The sequence below is a fragment of the Aotus nancymaae genome, unplaced genomic scaffold, assembly GCF_030222135.1.
Source record: "Aotus nancymaae isolate 86718 unplaced genomic scaffold, 86718_ANA_hifiasm-v0.15.2.pri h1tg000019l, whole genome shotgun sequence".
Lineage (NCBI taxonomy): Eukaryota > Metazoa > Chordata > Mammalia > Primates > Aotidae > Aotus > Aotus nancymaae.
Genome location: NW_026988431.1, coordinates 6,515,653 through 6,539,882, shown reverse-complemented (window position 1 = coordinate 6,539,882; position 24,230 = coordinate 6,515,653). Strand labels below are relative to the sequence as shown.

Sequence of the window (24,230 nt, the reverse complement as noted above, 5' to 3'; positions counted from 1 at the left end):
ATTTACAAAATAAAATAATTCAGACTGATAAACAACTGGTTTGTATCTAGAAACAGCTAATCCACATTTTCAAACACCTAAAGAACTTAAAATGCATTATTCCTTTTCTCAAAGTCAATTATAAATAAGAAAATTACTATAAAAATAAACAAAAATGTTATTAATTAGTGACAAAATAAGTCTGAACAAATCTTACCATCATGGGAAAAACCACTGCAGCAGCTGAAACCTTTATCACCCATAAAAGGACCAAACAAGTAAGCTGAATGACTGTGAAAATATGGACCTTCCAGAGAGGCACATAACGGAGGTATATCAAATCAGGCTGATGCTTAGCAGGCATTCCAAATAATTTTATACGGTCAAAAAACTATGAATAGAATAAAAAACGAACAAAGAAGATTTCGATAAAATATTTCTGCTATTTAGAAGAATTTATATTCAACTTTAGAGTTTTGTGTATTAAACTGTAAGTTCCTTGACATCTTCTGATAATACTGGAGAATGTTACAGCAAGGATTTTCTGGATCCAGGAGGGTGAGCAGGGCAGGAACCAAGCAACCACTTGAACTGCTGAAATTAATGTAATCAGGAAACTCAAGCCAAAATGTTTAATTCAGAGGATTAAAATATCTAGATAAACTGATACTGAAAATAAAACTGAGCAAATGCCTATCTTTTTGAGCTTTAATTTCTTCATTTACACATTGGGAGTAAGATCAGCCCTAATCATCTCACAAAACTCTTAAATCAAGTGAGATAAGGACATAATTTCTTGACCAATGAAGAATAGATCCTGGATGATGCTGAAATAATAAAGAGGCTTTCCTGACACTAGCCTATGAGCTGGAAACTTTAGACAACATCCTTTCCATGAGAAGAGGTGGTCGTGTAGTGCTAACTGTGCTTTATGATCTGTTTGGGTATTTGGTTTTTTTTTATTTGAGACAGGGTCTCACTGTGTAATCCAGGCTGGAATGCAGTGAGTGGCATGACCACAGCTCAAAGTAGCCTCAAACTCCTGGGCTCAAGCAATCCTCCCACCTCTGCCTTCTGAGCAGCCAGCACTACAGGTACACACCACCACAGTCAGCTAATTTCTAAATATTTTGTAGAGGCAGGATTTCACTGTGTTGTCCAGGCTGGTCTCAAACTCCTGGCCTCAGGTAATTCTCCTACCTCAGACTTCCAGTGTGCTAGGATTACAGACATGAGTCACCACAGCCACCCCAAATGTTTTATGCTAAAATTAGATCAGAACAAACCTTAAGAAGTTTTATTAGGTTGCTTCCCACTAACTATTAAAGCAAAATAATGAAATCACTGGCCTAGCTAATAATCTTCAGTACATCCTTCTATTTCTCTGTTTCCTGATTTACATTAGGATTTCTTCCTTTTCTCTCTGCCAAATGGTTAGTGTTTTGAGGATTACAAAATGATGTATATGCTAGGCTTTATAAGCTGTATTGTGTTACACAAATGGCAGGTCTGGCTATTTTTATAGGAAACTAATATCTACCTTTTTAAGTACCAAACCTTTTTTCCAATCCAATCCTTTTGATCCTCCCTCTCACTATACTAGTCTTGATTGAGTTATAGGGCTTTTCATTGTCTTCAATTAAAAGCAGGTAAGAACCATGTCAGCTCATGATCTCACTCTCTGGAGGAAAAAACGTGCAGTGAGCAATCACTTGACAAATGTCCTTTGAAGTCATCAGTTAGAAAACTAACCTCCCCCCAATGTCAGAGTTGAGAATAAATCAATACCATCATAAAAACAATCTTTGCATACTAAAAATATCAAGTTTCTATAGAAAATCATTCAATATTTAAAACTTGCCTGGATTCCTTTTAATGAGGAAACTCCCATATAAAGGAAAACACCATACAGAACAGGCATTGGAATAAACTGTAAGTAAAATGACCACAATTAGAACTCATGAGTAATAAGTACACAAAAACATAATCAGTGAGTAATTATGGGGCTAGAATTAAAAGATCCTTCAATCATGAGGATTAAACCTACCTAACATTCCCACACATAAGAAAATTGCTAATATACAATAACCTCCTTGAAAAATTGCTCATTTTCTATATATTGCTTCCTTAAAAGGGAGTATGTTTACTTAAGAGCAGGGGTACTGCAGTCACACTTAGTTTTAAGTCAAAACTCAACCTTTCTGCACCTTAGTTTCTGTATCAGATTGCTATGAAGATTCAGTGACTTCAAATACATTAAATGCTCCGAAAAGCACCTGATACATATTAACCACACAAAAAATGTTACCCATTATCATTGCTATCACTACCTCTGCAGTGAATATTATGCAGTAGGCGTTACTGAATATAATTAAAATCCACCTCCAAAATAAAGTCCTTACTACTTTGGCAGTTATGACAATCCCAAACTGCCTACGTGGTTCACACATATTCATCCTGCAAGAAAGTCTGGCTATTAACAGAGCCCATCTGTTTACTCAAAAACCACAAACAGCACTCTGACCTGAGGGAGAGTCCTACAAGGAAAAATGAATTAAAAAACTACAGAGGAAAACCACATCTACTACACCTCTTCTGAACAACCTAGCATATCTTTCTAAGGACACTGGAAAAAAAGAAACAATGTATAAAGAAAACATATTTTTAAAAATCTAAGCAATGCCTGTAGTCCCAGCACTTTGGGAGGCCGAGGCAGGTGGATCACTGTGGCTAAAAGTTCTCGACCAACCTGGCCAACATGATGAAACCCCCATCTCTACCAAAAATACAGAAATTAGCTGGGCATGGTGGCGCATGCCTGTAGTCCCAGCTACTTGGGAGGCTGAGGCACGAGTGTCGTTTGAACCCAGGAGGCAGACGTTGCAGTGAGCTGAGATCACGCCACTGCACTCCAACCTGGGTGGTGGAGTAAAACTCCGTCTCAAAAAAAAAAAAAAAAAAGAATGCCAGGAAAAAGAAATAAGAATGAAAAAGGCTCCTGAAAATTAAATCCATAAATATAAAAATAACTAAAATTTTTTAGTAACAATTTTGATAGACTGAACACCCATACAATGATATGAAAAAAGGAGGAAATTTTCTTTAATAGCAAGGGGTAAGAAGAAAACAAATTCAGAAGGTGTGAGATCTGTTTAGTTGAAGAAATTTGTAACAGAGTCAGTAGAAGAGAAGAGGTAGTAAAGAGGGCAAGAAAACTCCCACAGCAGACAGAAGGCACAAATTTCTTGAGGATACTGACTGAGCACGGTAAATGAAAAGCCCCTGCCTAACTGCCTCCCTAAATATCTGAATGAGATGTCACAAAACTGGAAGTTAAAAAAAGAACTCTAAATAAGTTCACCATTCATGGTACCATGCGTAAAAATAATTTATCAGTACAAAAAATGAATACAAGAAAAAGGGGAATCTGCACATATAATTTTTTACAGTAAGGGAAGGTAACAGATATTAGAAAAACTTATTTGGTCTTGAGGCTTGGGCTGGAGTAAAATAGTGTATATTTCTGCCTCCCTGCAGGCAAATCACACTGCTTAGTCCTCAGCAAATATCATCGTAACACCATTTAAAACCCTCTGTGTCCCCAGAGGGTTTAAATTTCTATAATCTAACTTACAGGAGAAGCAAGGAAGGCTTAGTTATCATCATAGCACAAAATGTAAATGTTAATAACAACTTTTATAATAGTACTAAAATTAAAAGTAGAAACCAACAAGAGGGATGTGTTAGAAGGGAGAATGAGGATGGAGTCATAGGTGAAGAGACACCACAACGTTAGGTCAGAGGCTCTCAAACTCTGTGGTCTCAAGATCCCTTTATATTCTTGAAAATTACTGAGGTCATTTCCCCTCCCCCACAAATACTTTTGTTTATGAGTGGTTTATACATATTGATATTTGCCATATTATAATTTTTTTTTATTTTTAGAGACAGAATCTTACTTTGTCACCCAGGTTGGAGTGCAGTGGCCCAATCACAGCTCACTGCAGCTTTGACCTCCCAGGTTCAAGCAATCCTTCCATCTCAGCCTCCTGAGTAGCTCAGACCACAGGAGCATGCCACTACACCTGGCTAATTATTTTTATTTTTGTAGAGACGGGGTCTCACTATGTTGCCCAGGCTGGTCTTGAACACCTGGCCTCAAGCAATCCTCCTGCCTGGCCTCCCAAAGTGCTGGGATTACAGGTGTGAGCCACTGCACCTGGCATACATTATTTTAAAAATAGATACAGCGTACCACTGAAATGCTTGCTATACTAAAAACCTAACGACGTTATTTTCCAAGTAAACTGTAAAAAACAAATCTAATTTTAGATATTTTAAGTGTATTTTAATGTTTCATTTTCACATAACTAAGTATAAACGTTATAATAAGATTTTAAAACACTGCAATAAAGAGATTTTACCTTTAGGACTGAAGTCATGAACACGGAAAGGCCCATTAGAATAAAAATCACTAGTCCTGTAACTCGCTGTTCACGAATTCCCAAAAACTTGGGTTGTTCCCCTGGAGCAGAACATTCAGATTCGACTTTTAGGCTGTTGACATGACTTATTGACAACACTGTTGCAGCCACAAACCATGGAAGTCCCATGACAGAGCAAACTCCCAACATAACACCAACCATGAGCAAATCAAGGTGATAGCCAGCTCCTTTCTGCAAAGTGAAATGAATATAAATATCTGTAAGTCTAAACTATTCTCTCAATTTGAAATTCTATACTCGTTACAAAGAGGGAAGAAGCTCATTTTCATCTTGCACCTTTTAATGTTCTAATCATTATGAAAACACCTCAAACCCTTGAAGAATCACAATGCTTAAGGCAAAATTCTAAAATTACCTTTAATTTGTGCTCCTTTCTGTTTATAATTACAGCTGTGATTTGTTGATCCATAAAAATGAGAATAGTACAAAGCAGAGCAGGAATAGCAGCTATTAATAAGGTCCACCAAGGATTATCTCCCAGGGGGTTTATGATCCACCCTCTGTCTGGATGAGTAGGCTGTTAAAAAATTAAAAATAATTTTTAAAAAGTCTCCTTCCTGTATTGTACTAAATTTCTAAAGCACAGACTTGATCTGTTCCAAGAAATACCAAGGAATAGAAAACAACTGAATTAAATCTTGGGATACATGGTGTATTTTCAAAGTTGGCTACAGGAATTCTTCCTATCCCTGCAAGTAGAACCCCTGCCATGTGACTCAATCTTTCCACCTAGAGGTGGCATCTGCTTCCTTCCCCCCAAACCAAGATGATCCTGTGATTTACTTCAACCCACAGAATAAGGCCAAAGTGACACTGTGTGAATTCTAAGTCTTAACCTTAATGGACCGTGCAGCTGCTTCTCTAACTCGCTTTTAACACTGAAATAATTATGCTTTCGAGTAAGTCTAGAAAAGCTTTCTTGAGGATAAGACTATCCTCAATATAGTCTATATGGTAGTGAGTGTGGGGGCGGGCAGGAGGGAGGCTGCAGTGGGAAGCGGGGAAGGCCGCCATGTGGGGTACAGTTCCCCAGGCAACTATCCCAGCTGTTTAAACCATCTGAGCTGAGGCCTCAGACATGCCAACAAAAGCATATTGCTCCATTAAGCCACTAGATGACTGTAGCCCAGACAGCAGACCACTAACCAGCTAAGCCTACTCCCAACTGCCATAGAATTATAAACAAATAAAGGGCTGTTATTCAAAAGTTTGTTATGTAGAAATTGATAAGCAAACGTCATTTCAACATGTTGATGCATAATTTATATAAGGTGAAATCAATCTATCTACTAAATTCCTAAACTAAACTGCTTTATAGTTCCTGCAGACTTAGTGATTTTGACAGGGTCAGCACTAAATCAGAACTAGTCCTTAATACATGATATTTCCAAAGCAACTACTAACAAAAACAGGACACTTTATAAGATACTAATACATTTTTATGGTACAATATGAGATTTATTTTATAGCAAAAATCTTTTAAAAGATCAAGAGAGTTTAGTATGTTTGGGAGTGCATATATTGAAACCTAAACATACGTGTTTATTACCTCGACTTGGTATTAAGCTTGTTTCTTCTTCATGAAAACATTTGTCAATACAAAAGGGAAATTTAATACCTTCAAAGTTCAGGTAATTCAATCTTCCCACACTGACATATATAAAACTACCTCATACTCAATACAGTATATGAATAAAAACATTTTATCCTACTTATACAATGCCATTTCCTTTTTTGTTGTTGTTGTTCAGAGCGAGTTTCAGTTTTGTTGCCCAGGCTGGAGTGCAATGGCAAAATCTCAGCTCATCACAACCTCTGCCTCCAGGGTTAAACAGATTCTCCTGCCTCAGCCTCCCAGGTAGCTCGGACTACAGGCATGCACCACCATGACTGGCTAAGTTTTTTGTATTTTTAGTAGAGACGAGGTTTCTTGATGTTGGTCAGACTGGTCTCGAACTCCCGACCTCAGGTGATCCACCCGCCTCGACCTCCCAGAGTGCTGGGATTATAAGTGTGAGCCACCACGCCCGGCCCGTCATTTCCTCTTAAGAGTGCCTTGATTTGTTTCTGCAAGTATATTTTATACCTCTTGAAATCAGCCTATTATCTGAAAGGCATATCAATAAATGAATAACAAGGACATATTTAAGAACCAGAATAAGGAACTTAGGCCAGGATTACAAGAAATTATATCAAGTTTTGAACCAATATTCAGTTGTAGTTTCATTTATTTATATAGTCTCATAAAACTTAAAGTTTAATATTTTCATAGTTTTATGTTAAAAATACAGACTTTCTAAAAATTGTTGGCAGATTATTTTCCACCCATGTTCCCTACTTTAAAAACTACTGGTTTTAAAAATAACATTTTTTGATCTCAGTGCACTATTATAAAATAATATATAATATAATCATTTATAATATAAAATAAAATGATCTTCATTATATTCCTTATTTCTGATCCCCTTTAAACGAGCTGCTTCTGAAAGAAGTCATCTAACTTATTAAATATAACCAGTGACACTACTTAAAATGTATCTTTCCTTCTAGCATAAGCAAAGGAGGATGGAAGAAAACAAAAACAGAGCAAAAGGAAAATGAATATATTCAAAGTTGCTAATGAAAGCAGAAAATTCAAATGGATGCTCAGATCAAATAGCATTTTTCTCATAGAATACATTTCTTTTTCTCCTGATGCTGCTGGAAATCGTTACATGGAGCTTTCCAACTACTGTCAGATATATTACCCTTCTAGAAATTTAACTAGAGCCTCCATGCCACTCTTAGAAAATTCAACTTTAGGTTACCTTTTTTTTTGAGACAAGAGTTTTGCTCTTGTTGCCCAGGCTGGAGTGCAATGGCACGATCTCGGCTCACTGCAACCTCTGCCTCCCAGGTTCAAATGATTATCCTGCCTCAGCCTCCTGAGTAGCTGGGATTACAGGCACAGGCCATCACATCTGGCTAATTTTTGCATTTTTAGTAGAGACAGGGTTTCACTGTGTTGGCCAGGCTGGTCTTGAACTCCTGATCTCAAGTGAGCCGCCTGGCCTGGCCTCCCAAAGTGCTAGGATTACAGGTATAAGCCACTGCACCCAACCTGGGTTACTTCTTTATAAAAGAATAAAGGGTGTTTCCTTCTCCCTGGAAGGTACAGCAACAACTCCAGGTAGGAAAGCAAACACTTTCTTTTTGTTTTTTAAATGGCTCCCTATACCTTACCACAAATATTTTCATTCACTCTCTCATGTGGACCAGCATTGATACTTTTAAGTTCACATGTCTCTTTTCTGTCCATATTGTCATTGTTTATACATTTGAAAAATACATATAAATTATTTCCTTTCAAAGCATCAGCTCTTCAAAGAGACTACATACTTTTTAAAAGTAACTAGTGAGAAAATGATATCTTGCTTTAAAGTGGTATGGTATTCCCAAGTAACAAACACACACTTGTTTTAATCCTTACCTCAAATTTTTCAGGAACATGAAGTTTAGGAGATGGAACTCCTACAAGGTAGTCAATTGTAACCATTATTACTATTGTGAGAAATACAGCAAAATCACTGATTGTCGATCGCACCTATGTTAAAGGGATTATGTTAATATAAACACAGAAATACTACGGGTTCTTTCTAAATAATTCACATCTTTCATTGATAAAATTGTCGCTATGAAGTGTAAATGGAGCTTTAACTAGTGACAATGTTAACAGTGAAACACATTTGTATTTCTTTGCAAAAAGATAAAAAACGCATTTCACAACTAACCTAGCAACTCTCATTGTACCATCATCTTTCTACTGTGAGCTCAGGCATGTAATATACATTTTTCACTATGAATAATTTCTTTATTAACCGTTGGCATAGAGTATTAACCTCAAAAAACATATTACCGTTTTGAAATAAACCAAAGACATAAAAACTAGAAATATAAATACCAGAATTCCAAAATTACATCGCAGTTACCTTGGTAGGAAAGTAACGCTTGGTCTTAAATTGCTTGAGGAATGAAGACAGAAAAAATGTTGTGAAAAACAAGATGACACACCAAAAGAGCACATCTGGAATATAAGGTCCATGATGACCGCAAGCCGATCCTATGAATACACCATGAACTTTTTTACATTCCTGGAAACAAGGAGAGAGAAAAAAAGAGAATGGACATTCTTAAGCATCCAATAAATTACTCATGAATTTCACTGACTCTTCAGATGCAACTGATTGTAAGAGGCACCATAACTTTGTTTTCCTTATAAAGAAAAAACATTCACCAGTTAACTATAACACACTTCCAATTAATTGTAATATATGTCCTGAGTTCAAGATGCTATAATTTGAAAAAATTTGTGCATCTCAAATCACTAAAATAGAGTATTTTGCCAAGTCACTTCATATACTCCTTTCTTTCAATTCCATACTTTCTTTAGTGAAAGGCTCATAGTGAGTATTATTTGTGAAATGTTTCTTCTGCATTCTTGTTTGTCCACAATTTTACTGCTTTTCCTTTATTTCTGAACAAGTGGTTTAAAACAAAAGCAGCAGAAAGAAAATTAATACTATGCTCTTTCACTGCTTTTCCTTTATTTCTGAACAAGTGGTTTAAAACAAAAGCAGCAGAAAGAAAATTAATACTATGCTCTTTCACAATGCTGGACAAGAGATGGCTACACTACCTAAGTTAAAATCAGTAATAAAAATTGTGTTTAGGTTTTCTGACTTGACTCAGTACCTTCAGACTAAAAGCACAGGACCATGAGCAGTAAAATGACCATTAAAATATTTTCATTAATAGACCAGGCACGCTGGCTCACACCTGTAATCCCAGCGCTTTGGGTGACCGAGGTGGGAGGATCACAAGGTCAGGAGTTCAATACCAGCCTGGCCAAGATGGTGAAACCCCATCTCTACTAAAAATACAAAAATTAGCCTGGCATGGTGGTATGAGCCTGTAATCCCAGCTACTCAGGAGGCTGAGGCAGGAGAACCATTTGAACCAGGGAGGCGGAGGTTGCAGTGAGCAGAGATTGCACCACTGCACTCCAGCCTGGTGACAGAGCGAGACTCCTCCTTGAAGAAAAAAAATCCATTAATAAAATCAGTAATATAATCAATAATATGGCATAATATAACGCAATCATAGAAACTATTGACTTGATTTTCCTTTAGGGAAAAAAATAACTGAAAGGCAACTAGAAATTAACAGAAGCAGATGCCACTAAAGTTCTCCTTTTCTTACTTATAAACTAATGGAGCTCATTTTAACAAAACAAGCCAATTGTACCGAAAGAAAAATAGTTAAATGTTCCATTATTTTCACATGCCATGTGCTGAAACTAGTAAACCTAATCCATTCCATGGATATGAAAATAAAAGCTATACCATTACCACAAAACAAAAAAACCCATCCCACATGGCCCTTTGGGATAACATGAAAGCACTTATATCTATGTATCAAGACATCTTACCCATCATGAAATGAATTCTTTGTAACAAATCACTTTTACTTGAACACCTCTATTAAGTATACCTCTTCTTTAACAAAAATGACTTTCTAAATATAAAATAGTAAAGCATGAACATAGGTTAATTTTATTTGTTTTTAGAGACAGGGTCTCATTCTGTCACCCAGGCTGGAGAGCAGTGACACTATTGCAGCTCACTGTAATCTCCAGTTCCTGGGCTCAAGTGATTCTACCTCCTTAGACTCCCAGTAAGCTAGCTACAGGCATGAGTCACCACATCAGGCTAATTTTTTAAGTTTTTTCAAGATGGTGACTTGCTATGTTGCCCAGGCTGGTCTCTAACTCCTGGCCTCAAACAATACTCCTGCCTTGTTCCCCCTAGAGTGCTAAGGTTATGGGTGTGAACTTCCATGCCTGGCTACTTTTACTGCTTTAAATCAGCACTGCCAATAAATAGATGTATTAGATGATACAGATAATTTAACATTTCCATCACAGAAATGAAAATACAGAAGCCAAGTGTCACACGAATTGACTGAGCATGTGAAATGTGGCTAGTTAACTGAAAAACTAAACTTTTAATTAATCTTAATTAATTTATGTTTAAATGGACACATGTGGCCAATGGCTACTGTACTGGACAATACAGCCTTAAATCATCAATGGAATAAAATTTCAGTTAGTGTCCTCCAAATTATATAGTTAGCGACTATCACCTTTAGTGAGAAAGGAATGACCTACAGTTACTTATACGATATAAAAAGCAAGGGATGCAAGTTTTAATTCTGACAATTCCAATTTTATTTCTAATTCCCAACTTTGGAAATGTCAAAAATAAATATTCTAGGGTTAGGACAATATTCCCCAACAGAACACAAACATCTGTAATAGTATTCAGCACACGGGAAGTGTTCATTACATGTTTTTATCCTTTTTCCTTTCTCTTCCCTTAATGCTCGACCCAGACTAGTCTTGATGAGTTAGACAATGTTAACTTAGACATTTAGAATATTAGCACAGCACTCATGATCTTCTAAATAAGTTGTCAATGGAGCAGATGAATGGATAAAAAGGCAGGACAAGTGGATATAAAATATTGTGAAGTCCGGTATATGTAGCCATGGTCCCAGTAAACACTTCCTTTGAACATATCAATCTAAGCACAATTAGAAAACAGAATTATATTCACATCTTTATACTGATCATATCTTGGAAGTCACATATAATCCACCTTTATCTCTCTTACCAGTTTCATTCTTTTCAGCCTATGCTTTTGAGCACATGACACATTAAAAAAAAGTGGCAACTGCTATCTGGTTAAAACAACACTATGTTCTGAAAACATACTACCTATCCATCAATCAAGAAGAAAAGTATGTCTAATTAGAAAAAGCTAACAGAACCATATCAATATATATTTAAAACCCTTTATTTCAGAATATACTCACAGAAACAGTGAGATTTCTCCAGGGAATATTATGTGCTGTTATATTCTCTTTCTTCCATTGTGCTAGAGTTTCGTTGCTGGGGTTAGGAGGTTCAGTACATACACATCTGAGAAATTAGAGTAGGATACATTTTTAAGAATCTTGAATTTCATGTTTACGTTTTACTAAATCAATTATACATTGTGGTAGTTTTTAACTTCTTCACTTTTTTTCCCACATTACAAAGCATGGAGACTAGAAAGTGAAAACTGTATCAGAAACAACAGAATGGAACAAAGTTTGGGTTATAGAAATAAACCCAATATAAATATCAAAATGTTTAGTGAATGAAGCTAGTTAAGATGTGTCCTTGGTGGGAAGCACTATTTTACTTAAAAATCTGAGGTGAGTCCACCATGTTTAGCAAGATGAGTCTCCACTAAAGCTTATCTACTCGACCTCCATAGCAGTTACTGCTGTATCTTCCCAAACCCCCATCGCACGTAGATTCCCAATAAAAGTTATACTACCGTTAATTCTTTATATCTGACCAGCCCTACCTACTCACAGTCACCCTTTATTGATCTTAAGGCTCATTCTTAAATAAATAAAAAATAGTTTCTCATCAGGACAGGACTAGGAGAGTCATAAGGAAATCAGTATTGAGTTCATATCCAGAACTATTTCAACCGCCTAAAAAAGCTAGAACACACATAAGCAAAGAAACTTTTAAATACGAACTTAAAAGATGAAAAGAAATAATCATGAACATTCCAAACTCGATTATGAGCTGTTTGAGAAAAAGCAAGAGACAGACTTTGGAGTCCATCCAGGCGCTTTTAGGAGCTGACTGACTGACCTAAGGCAAGTTTTAACCTCCAAGGCAGTTGATGTGAATAGGTAACACAACAAATGTAATTTATAATATAAATTAGGTAACACTCCTAATACAGTGCCTGCAGATGCTCACAGAATGTTGGCCAAATAAATGCTGTTCATAGAAGGAAACACTGCTCTAACTGGCTGGCACTAACTATAAAAGTAATGCTTTATAAAGGTCAAAGAAGCCAAAGGTAAGAAAAGAAAGACAAAATAAATTTTTTCTAATTAAGGCTTCTAATTCGGCATCACAGTGTAACTAGTATATATTCAAATACGTCAATGTCACAGGAATTTTCATATCCTCTTTATTCTGTCCATTAAGAGTGTGCAAGGAAAGGTAGCAGGGGAAGAGGGACGAATAAACAAAAGGGGGAAAGTACATGTATCTGGGGCTTAGGTGGGTAGAAAAAGAAAAGTTGTATCCTTTTGTGTCTTTTGGTAACCATATTTTTCCCTGTAAATCAATCAAATGCAGTCCCACATTTATACCAAGTGTGACTGCTCAACACACCAAATAAAGGCATCTACTTAGATATGCCTACTTGTAAAGCATATTTTACTTTTATTGAATATACCTGCCAAATTTTTGTAACTATTAAACATTTCTTTTCAAATCCTATTTTATTTTAGAGTTTAAAAAGATTTTCATTGCATATTTTTCTCATCAAAAGGAAAACACTAAACAGCAGATGAATGTATTGAAATAACTTTCATTAAAAATTATCAAGCTTTAAAAATATTAATGATGCAAAATTTGAAGAATACACAAATATAAAAAATATAGTCTACATTCTATCATACATCTAGGATTTAGTTAAAGAATATAAGATCCAATGTAATAATTGCCCGATTCAAATATATGGTGGATCAGCTGCCAAACAATCAAATTTAAATTGGCCAATCCAATTCAAACAGAAGACCAAAACATACACACATGAATAAGCTATTTCAGTGGACAAAAAAGACTGAATTTTACCAATTATATTTTTGTCCACTGAATGCTTTAACAAAATCTCATCTGAAACAAACATGTCATTATCACATGGCTAGTCAAGTAGGTATAGCTAGTTACACTATCACACTGCAAAAAAATTCATCTTTGACATCTTTGCAAAAACACATTTTAGTATTAGAGGAAAAGAGAAATACTTACGAGTAGCTGGTCAGTTCATCTAAGTTGTTGTGCATATTAAATGCGTATGTTTCTCCTAAATCAAAGAGCTTCTCCAAAGCCTCGTAGATGAATATAATGCAAATAAGAGCTGCAAAAGCCTCTTCTGTAAATCGAGTAATATAACACACAAGGCTGCTTGCATCTGTTGCGACCAAAACAATGCACAGAAAAGAAGTCCACAGACCAATACTGGTTCTTAAAGACAGATAGGAAAGCTGATAATCTCTGTTTAGAAAGAAAAATACGAATATGATAAACATGTGGAATAGTATTTGTACCTAAAATTTGTCATAGCAAGCAACAGCAACAGCATGAAAACATGATTCCTAAAAGAGAATGAATTACACAATGACAAAGTAACAACTAGAGAAAACTCTACATTTTCTTCTGCTTCAACACAAGACTAGCTTATTAATAGATTTGTTTTAACTTATATAAAAGATTTACAAGGAAAATCTAGACAATAAATATTTCAAAATGATTAGAGCTCACTTTATAAATCAGTTATGAGTAAACGACAGATATGGAGTCTGTATGAAAAAAAATTGCATCTTACTCCCTCTAAAGATGCAGACGTCATATGTGTCAATTCAGTAATCAGCTCCAACATCATTACCATCACTACCACTACCCTCCTCTCTCACCATTATCACACAGAAAGTAATTTCTTATTTTAAACTTCAAGAAATTACTACCAGAATCCATACTTCAGGTCATTGCATTCTCTATTAGTCTATGTGGCATGCCAGATTGGAATCACATTAACCTTGTTTAGTGAGTATAGAATCAGAAAAACAGAGTTGGATCCAGCAAATATGTCACAGCATCAAGTTGTTTAAGCTAAAATATACAAACCTCATTTATGTCACAAAAGGAGGAACACTAGAAGCTGGATACAGCGGCTCACGCCTGTAATTCCAGCACTTTGGAAGGCCAAGGCAGGTAGATTACTTGAGGTCAGGAGTTTGAGACCAGCCTGGCCAACAAGGTGAAACCCCATCTCTACTGATACAATTAGCCAGGCATGGTGGCAGCACCAGTAATCCCAGCTACTTGGGAGACTGAGGCAGGAGAATCACTTGAACCTGGGAGGCAGAGGGTGCAGTAAGCCGAGATCACACCACTGCACTCCAGCCTGGGCAACAGAGACTCAGTCTCAAAAAAATAAATAAATAAAATAAGGAACAGTACTAGCCATGTTGAATTCAAAGTCTAACAGCTATAGTATGCTATATTCATTTCTGCAGTGTGAACAACCGCAGCAACAGAAACTGACACTTCACTCTGATTGCTTCAACCCAACTCAGATTAACACCTTCTCACTGGTTTAAATTTGTTAGCACAAAGGATTTGTATTTAGCCCTCAAGTGATTTGCTTGTCAGCATTCAAATCCATTGATTTTATACTCAAAGACAATCTTACTTTGTTCATCTCCAAGTTACTGGATTAAGAATGGAAGGGGCCAGAGTGCAGTCAATCATACAGTAGCTCAAAAGTAATGAGAATGCATTGCTTTTCAGCAATTAGATAATTCCCTTCTAAGTTAATAAACAATTTCATATATAATTGTATATGCATCCAAACACATGTGATGAGTAGAGGACTATTACTTACCTGCAGAATTTATATAAAATTTTTTCAAACACTAGAACTGGACCTGTGCTCCCCAATATTGTTAGAGGTTGCCCAGCAAACAATGAATAGGCAATCCCAGTTAATGATGCTCCGAAAAGAGACTCTATTGCACTCTGTTTAAGGAAAAAAGAAATGAATGAAAGCAATACATCATAAACATTTCTCTAACCTACTATAATACATGTAAGACATCTGGAAAATAAAAATACCCATCAAGCAGTTATAAAGTCAACACCACTTTGAGCTTTCAATTTAAAATATAAAAAATTCCAGATACATTTTAAATACACAAGAAAAATTGTTATCTTTTTGCACATTTAAAAGGAACTGTTGTGATCATCCTTAATTCAAAACTCAATACAGGTTGAGTATCCCTAATCCAAAACTCCATATTCCAAACTTTTTGAGTGCCAATATGACACTGAAAAGGAAATGCTCATTAGAGCACTTCAGATTTCAGATTAAAGATGCTCAACCAGAAGTATAACCCCCCCAAAAAATAAAAAATCTGAACTACTCCTGGTTCCAAGCATTTCGGATAAGGGATACTCAACCTGTGCTGTGGGAAGAAAGGAGCAAAGAGCAAATGGGAGACACACACACAAGGGCTTCAGCTTCATCTATACATGTTTTATTTCTTAAGTCTGTGAGTATAGAAGGATATGTATAATTATTTTGCATACCTTTATATGGCTGAAATAGTTCATTTTAACAATAAAAAATATTAAATACTCAATATGGTGTTACAAAAAAGAACTGCTATAAAAAATTCTTTCGAATAGGTGATAACAGGTGACTCTCAAACTGATTTCTAAAAACTTTCCACATATTTTAAAGAAATTAATCTAATATGATAGGCTTAATCATCCAAACTGATATACTTATCTTAAAGTTTGGCAAGAAAAGATAAAAAGAAAATTAAAGACTAAGAGAATTCAAATCAAAGTTAGTACACTAATTTTGTACCACAGATGATTAGCTATGCCACTAGACAAAGGAGGAAAGAAGCAGAAAGGAAAGAAGAGTTTACCACATACAAACATCAAGGTCAACTGGAATGTACTATCCAGAAAAGCCAGCCCATAATGGGTAAAGGCAAGGAAAAAGAAGCTTGTAAGAGACAATCCTCCTGAAATGAGAGGCAGTGCAGCAACAGGCAAAGAGGAGGGCTTCCGAAACTAGATTTCTGGTGGGAAGAACTAAGTACTACGAGGTGTTCAGCCATGGTCATATCTTAAACTTTCCAAGCCTGAGCTTTCTCACTTTGAAATAGGGGTAATCATAACTAGAACATAAATAGTATTTGCAAAAACACCTAGCAAGCATGGTGTCTGGCACACAGAATACAGTGAATGAATGGTAGCAATTCTCACCATCAGCTAGAACGGCATCTCCCAAATCAAAATCACAAAATAACAGTACGCAATGAAAGTATAACTCAACTATTAGAATAAAAACAGGATCAAACTCAAAGATAAATAAATATATCTTTTGTCAACATAAAGGAGAAGTGTCCATGTTAATGACACATTTGTTAATTGTTGGGGCTAAATTTGTTTTATTGCCTGTGGGGAAAAACATTTGTTCTTAGAAGACACTGCTAAGCCATCATAAAACCCTTAGTTCACTGGGCACGGTGGCTCACGCCTATAATCCCAGCACTTTGGGAGGTCAGGAGTTCGAAACCAGCCTGGCCAATTAACTGGGCATGGTGGTAGGCACCTGTAGTCCCAGCCACACGGGAAGCTGAGGTAGAAGAATCGCTTCAACCTGGGAGGCAGAGGTTGCAGTGAGCCAAGATCGTGCCACTGCACTCCAGCCTGGGTGACAGAGCGAGACTCCATCTCAAAAAAAAAAAAAAAAAAAAGAGAAAATCCTTAGTTCAATTACAACAAGCATATTTATGAATAAATTTATGCAGAGGTTAAGTCAAAGGAAAAAAAATGGGCCAGGCAAGGTGGCTCACGCCTATAATTTCAGCGCTTTGGGAGGTCGAGGGAGGTGGATTGTTTGAGCCCAGGAGTTCAAGACCAGCTCGAGCAACACGGCAAAACCTGGTCTCTACAAAAAATATGCTAGGCGTGGTGGTACATGCCTATAGTCCCAGCTACTCAGGAGGCTGATTATGAGAGAAGTCCAGGAGGTCAAAACTACAAAGAACCGAGATCGTGCCACTGCACTCTAGCCTGAGTGACACAGTGAGACCCTATCTCAAAAAAAAAACCCGAAAACAAAAATCAGAAACAAAGGAAAAAAATGTCTAAATGGTATACATAGAGACAAAAAGCAGAACATTGAGATAAGAAGAAAGGAGATGGCAAAAAAAACATTAACAAGGGCAAATGGGTACAAATTCAGGTTCCCCTCCCCTAATCTTGGGTTGAAAAGCAGATATTGCCACATGAAGACCTTTTGTTTTTCTAATTTTTGAACTGTTTCTATGTTCACTGCCATACTGCTACCTGTCTTTTCCCTAAAGAAATCACAGCCTGTTACACTGCCTGCCTACCTCTTTCTCACATTCATAAGTTTCCATTTTACTTATCAGAAGCCCTATCTACCCTTACCTTTCCATCACACACCTATATATACACCTTCTCTACTGCACTACTGTTTAAAATCATTAAGTACTCCTACTAATCTTCCCTCTTTCTCAAAACTCTAGTTTGGTTTTCACAGCATTTCATCATCCTGATTCCTCTTTTAGGTCTATGTGTCTGATTTGCTAGGATCATTTTCCTCCTCCATCCCATCGCTCCTCCATTCCGTAAATCTAGTAATTTCATACTTTTTCCCTCTCCTCCTCTCTCTGTAAATTATCTTTCTTGTTAACTTCCTCTATTCTATTTCAACCTCACTCCTATAGAAACGATTCCCAATCTTTACATTTCCTCATTACCACTCTACAAACTCTGGAACTGTACTTTCTAATATCTCTATTTCCACTTGAAGTTCTAATATAGCATCTGTTAACTAACACACATCCCCTTATCATTTTCCTCCGTAATATTTCTGCTCCCTCTATTTCGATTATTTCAAATCCTACAGCTCTTCCTTTATCTCACTCATGTGTGGCAAAGCACTATGCATATACTATTTTGTCTTTTTCACTTAATCACTTTTGTCTTTTTCATTTAGGATCCTTGAGGACAGAAGATACTGGCTCTTCTTACACTTATTTATATTCCTCCAATGCCAAACACATTATCACATGTACGAGACATCAAACAGCAGGAAGAGACAGGCAGGCAGTGAATGACAGTCAATAGACAAAGAGGCACCAATTCCACGATGGTAACACATAAAATACATTTCCATGGGAACCAGCAGAGTTACATGCACGATTTGTGACAGCACATAAAGCAACTTAGTAAAAATATGGACCTTTGATACAGTGATTAAAGACTAAGGAAAAGATTCCACATAATCAAAAGTAAATTCAGAGTTGAAAGAAAACTTTAGTTGTTAGGTTTATTTCATGTTTAGATCACAAAATATTTTAATTGAATAACTATCATGCCTGAGCTTTGGTTATTTTTTAAACCTTTGATCTATTTTAAAAAAATGAATGTTCTCCCAAGAATAAATACAATTAAGTAAAATACACTTAAGAATTACAAGTCATCTCATTTAAATGCCATTAAAATGCATATCAACAACAACAATGAAATGCCTTTCAAGATTTAACAAAGCACCATAGCTCTGAATTCAGTATAACTGGGAAGAGGAAAACATAAAAAGCTTTCATTTTAGTCATATCAAAGAATGAACGAAGCTTTCAATTATATTTTCCAAATAAAAGTTTTAGCTACTTTCACACAGATTTAATAACAGCAAAATTAAATGCCACTTCAAAAAGCCACAGTTTCCACAATTATGTTCTATTCTTCCAAATAGTCTAGTCTGGGCCTACCAGCCAGAACTGAGGAGTTAATATTCACCATGTGGCTCTAACTAATCCTATGATACCTTATAGGATATGAAGTAGCCCCACTGATAAAGACCCCCACGACCCACCCAGAATCAGTTCAACTGGTGTCCCAGTCCACCCCACCTCAAAGACAATTCAAGCCTTTTACTCAATTTATAAAACCATTCATCCAGCAAGCCAAAGTAAACTTTTTAAATTTTTTTTTTTTTTTTTTACCTCAACTGTGCATCTTCTGTTCAAATGGATTCCCCATGTTTTCCACAGTAATTACCTTTGGGGAAAGTCTGCTTTGGGTCAGGTTAATCATGCTGTGGGTAGACTCTTCAAATAAAAGTATGAATAGTGAGACAAATGCATACAGACACTTGCCTCTGAAGAGCTAAGAGCCTGGCCACTACCAATCTTTGTACTCACTATTCTGCCTTCTGTAGCTTCTCCAAGCAGCCCTCCAAAAGTGATTACAGGAGACATACAGGCACAGTATAGGAAAAGAATCGAGGCCAGGCACTGCAGGCTTAATGCATCCTTGAAGTCACTCAAGAAAAAAGGTGCTTTCCTTTTGATGTCAAGTATCAAACCACCAAAAAGCCTAAATAGGTGAGATGAAACTCGTCAAACTGTACACTAGAGGATTCTAGCTAGTTCAAACTAAAACTATGGGCTACACAAAACTGCTGTTGCCTAGGTGTTTTGTCAACAAAACTTTAAATCCAATTTAACTTACAATATAAATTACAGAAGATACACTCATTTTAATCTAATCTAGTGATGATAGAGGAATGTTATAGTTCATTAATAAGAGACAAATATCTGTATTTTATGGACTATATAATGAAAAGACTGCAGGCAAATGATTTTATATGAGTAAATGTAATTTTGGACACAAATGTGCAAGGCAAGGTATAACAAAATAAACAAAACCTAACAACCCATTTATGAAAATGTGCATAAGCAATTCTATTAATTGTCTACATTAAAATCTTAAAGGCATCCATCACAAATACGAGGAAGGCAATTACTATCCAAATACACTTTAATATAAATTTAGTATGTTGTGCTTAGATGCATAAGTAGTATGAACTCAATAACTTTAAAAACTTTTAAAACTGGTACTTCAATCATATAAATACTTTGTCTAGGGGGAAAAAATCCCTTAAAACCATTCCAGTATACTTAATTTACTGCACATGTAGACAAACTAATATGCACATCAATAAAACTAAGAGGTTTCAATTAGATTAAACATTTGTGTGTACATCAATGCCATACCATTTCAACATTTATAACAATCAAATTTTTGGATACATCTGACTTGAAGACATTTCAATAAAATATAAGCTCCATGAAGGGAGACTTTTTCTTGTTCATTGCATTATCTACAGTGTCTAGAACACTGCCCGAGACATAGTAGGCACTCAACAAATGCTGGTGACTAAACTGGCAATTCGAAAAAGTTTTAATACTCATAACATATATCATCATTCAAATCCCAGCTGTAGGAAAACTGACCAAAACAAACTAACATTAAGATTTCAAATGCTTTGGATATTTCAAGCTTTGCCACTGTAATTTTTTTTAAGTTAATACTGAAATAAATCCTCAACACAAATTGACAAGTGGTACTCTGCTCATAATCTGACAGCAAGGGGAATCAGCTTGCAATAAAAACGGTTCCATCAATAAACTAAAGTATGAATCTATGGTATATCATCAAATCAATGATTACTTAGTAGAAGGTGTACAGATGCTCTTAGGTGACTGAGATCCATGGAGGCCAGACATAGCGGTTCTCGATAGCTAAACCTATCCCAGTTTGAAGAAGCGGTAATAGCTAATAATAGAACAGTACTGTTCACACAGGGTCAAAATCTTTCCTCTATTATATTCACAGAGACTAATACACTTCATTAGTCAATGAATTGTTAATTTCAGCTTCTCTAAAGTCTACGTGCAGTATGCCAGTTGTTATTTATTTTTATTATACAGTACCCTTTAAGGATGTCATCAAAATCCCTAATAGTGTGTCTGTATAAGATATCCTGTTTTTTTTAAACAAAGATTTAATATTTAAGATTATTTAATTACATACTGACCACCAGTGAACAATAAACAATCAATAGCCACATGTTTTTCTACAGTATGAAAATACTACAATATTTATCTACTTCTACAAAAATATTTTAAGGCAATGTTTGCATCTGCCAATATTTCTACTTTTTATTACAAAAATTAACTTCTTAAACAATTTTCCTAGCTAGGTTTCCAGAGATCAATACAATGGTTTAATCATGCTTGTCCATGAAATTTACATTACCTCATGATACAATGCTCATTTAAGAGTTTTAAATCTGTGCACATATACAAAGAAATCATTCGTTGTAATTATCCTCTGGTCCCATAATTCTCTAACTCAACATGGAGAATTATATGACTCTACATCTTCTTCAAGAACCTACTGTGTAAGTAATGGAAATTAACCTATACACTATATAACTACAATATTCTGAATATATGGTCCATTATTTTCCTTTTAAGCTAAAGCTTGGTACATACTATTATTTATACATTTTCTTATATACTTATAAATTTTCCTTATACATAATGATGGACATTTTTCTAAATATGAAAAAATACTGTACAAAATTAGGTTCCAAATATGTGGAAAAAATATAATATTTATGTTTTCATCAAATTCTCCCCCAAACCCCTCAAAATATCAGTATTTGCACCCACCGTCCAGTCCTCTGTAGCTCAGGCCCAGCATGATGAGCGGCCTCTTTAGGAGTCTCACCCGATGTGGGGGCAGATCCATTGTGAAACACAGGAATCTTTCTCTTTTCCTGAATTTCACAAAAACATATTTTCAGAATTCTATTTTAAGAAAATTTGAGATGGTATCTTCAATTAGAGTGGATATCAAATTTTATATTGATTATATATCTAATCAGTGTTCCTAGAAAATGCTTCCGAAAATAAACTTCCTTCTGTAATGCACTGCTCTTTAAAAAGAATTTAGTATCAGTTTCTATTAATATTTTTAAGTTATAATTAGCTTTTTGCATCTTAAAATCTAATTATCAATATACTATAATACATTTATACATACCATTTCAAATTCCTATTCAGAAATAGCTACAAACATAAGTAACCTCCAAAAAAAGCATCTTCTCCCACCCAAACTTTAAAAATACTGCTCCTGCTAACTATTGAAAAATACACTTTACATTAAAAAAGAGTAAATGTTATTTTTCTTCCACTAAAGTACTTCCCTTAAAAAATAAGAGCTGTTTGATAAAAAATGTTTCCACAAAAATCAATTTCCTATTACATTTTATTACAAATTCAAGAGTACTATTCACGTGATACAGGATTTCTCCCCCTCTGTTGAAGACAAATAAATGAACTTTTAACTGTTACATCAAGAGACTGCTGGGGCTAAATACATGTGTGTGCATGTGCACATACAAGGGAAAAGATGGAAGGAAAGATGGAAGAAAAGGAAACAGAGGTAGAGGAAAGGGAGACAGTTGTGTCATCCCAGGTTTCCTGGGTCAAAGGCTCTGGCTAAGTTAAAGACTTACACTACTTGGTTTTCATGTTCCATATTTAGAGAGTAGCGAGGCTTATCTACAAATATAAGATTGCTATTTGAAAATGTCAAAATTTCATTTTCAAACTTACATCTTAAAGGGGAAAGGGATTAAAATTTAGAACTCCCAGGAAACAAAAATAATTTTAAAAACTACATAGTATAAAAGTAATCGTGGTTTTGGCCATTATTTTTAATTTAATTGATATAAATTAAACCTAATATAACCCATGGGACCTAGCCAAAGCACATTCAAGAAAATTAAAGAAAACTATTTAAAAAAATGAAAGACGAAAAAAAGTGAATTAAACAACTACCTCAGAAAATGTGAAAACAAAAAGTCTTTCCTGGAAGAAAGTGAAAGAAATGAAATAAAACAGCTAACAGCAGAAACCAAGATCCAAAATAAAATGCGTCTTTTAAAAGTACCGAAATAAATTTTAAAGGCTGCTGTTTGAAAAATACAATAGACCTTTAGCTAATACAAAAAAAAAAAAAAAAGACAAAGAGGCAGTAATTTCACATAGTGAGTAAATGTTATACACATACTGCACTTTATATAACTCCATGCAAATAAATTAGAAACCAAGATGAAACTAGTAATATAGTAGGAAAACAATTTACCAAAACTGATACCAGAAAGAACAGATTATTTTCTAGGGCTATATAATATACCAAAACTGACCCTAGAAAAAATAGGAAGTTTACCTATACCACTTTCCAAAGAAGAAATAAGCTAATTGTTGAAGTCTACCATATGACAGAAGATTCAAGCTCAAACAAGTTTACAGAGCAATTCTTCCAAACTTCTAAAATCAAATTCTTCCACACCATTTCAACTGTTTATTAAGAACACAAACAAAAACTTACAAATTTTTTTATGAAACAAGTATATTCATGACACCAAAATGTGAAGATGGTACAAAAATCTATAAACCCATCTACAGTAATACAAACTAGTAGACACAGAACACTACCACTTCAAAGTCCAAACTGGGTCGACTCCAGGAATTCTTTCATATTCAAAAATCTATTCATATGATTTAGCATAATTGATAAATAAAATTAGTATCACTTGCCAGAGATGCTGAAAAGGTATTTGATAAAATTCTACATCAATATGTATTTAAAAATTCAATAAAAAACAAATAATGTTACTTTCTTTACATGATGAAATGTGTATTTTGGCTTCAATGTCGTTATCTTACTTAATGGGAGAAACACTAGACACATTTGACTACAGTAATAAACAAGTTAAGAAATGCCTATTTAAAGCCCACACTACCTGACACTGTACTAGAGATTTTAGTCAATACAACTAGACAGTAGAAAACAATTACATATATAAGACTCGGAAAATGAGGAATAAAACTGTCTTACTTACAGATTATATGACTAAAAATCTATTATAAACAATTAAGAATGGTAGCAGGATTAAAAATACACAGTTGAGACAGGGTGTGGTGGCTCACACTTGTAATCCCAGCACTTTGGGAGGGCGAGGCAGGCAGATCACTCGAGGTCAGGAGTTCAAGACCAGCCTGGCCAACATGGTAAAACCCCATATCCACTAAAAATACAAAAATTAGTTGGACATGGTGGCAGGCGCCTGTAATCCCAGCTACTTGGGAGGCTGAGGCAGG

General features: G+C 35.4%; 1 protein-coding gene across 12 annotated transcripts in view; it reads right to left on the bottom strand.

Annotated features, from left to right (window-relative positions):
- SLC4A7 (solute carrier family 4 member 7) overlaps nt 1-24,230 on the bottom strand; it is a 101,227-nt gene that overhangs the window by 14,616 nt on the left and 62,381 nt on the right. For all 12 annotated transcript variants that reach the window (XM_021666481.2, XM_021666484.2, XM_021666485.2 and 9 more), the window contains 11 exons: nt 21,732-21,838; nt 19,413-19,587; nt 15,047-15,180; nt 13,411-13,656; nt 11,397-11,502; nt 8,453-8,614; nt 7,954-8,067; nt 4,840-5,001; nt 4,404-4,655; nt 1,841-1,909; nt 197-370 (listed from right to left, as the gene is read on the bottom strand). In XM_021666481.2, the coding sequence (XP_021522156.1) occupies nt 197-370; nt 1,841-1,909; nt 4,404-4,655; nt 4,840-5,001; nt 7,954-8,067; nt 8,453-8,614; nt 11,397-11,502; nt 13,411-13,656; nt 15,047-15,180; nt 19,413-19,587; nt 21,732-21,838 (1,701 nt within the window). The remainder of the gene's footprint in view (nt 1-196; nt 371-1,840; nt 1,910-4,403; nt 4,656-4,839; nt 5,002-7,953; nt 8,068-8,452; nt 8,615-11,396; nt 11,503-13,410; nt 13,657-15,046; nt 15,181-19,412; nt 19,588-21,731; nt 21,839-24,230) is intronic.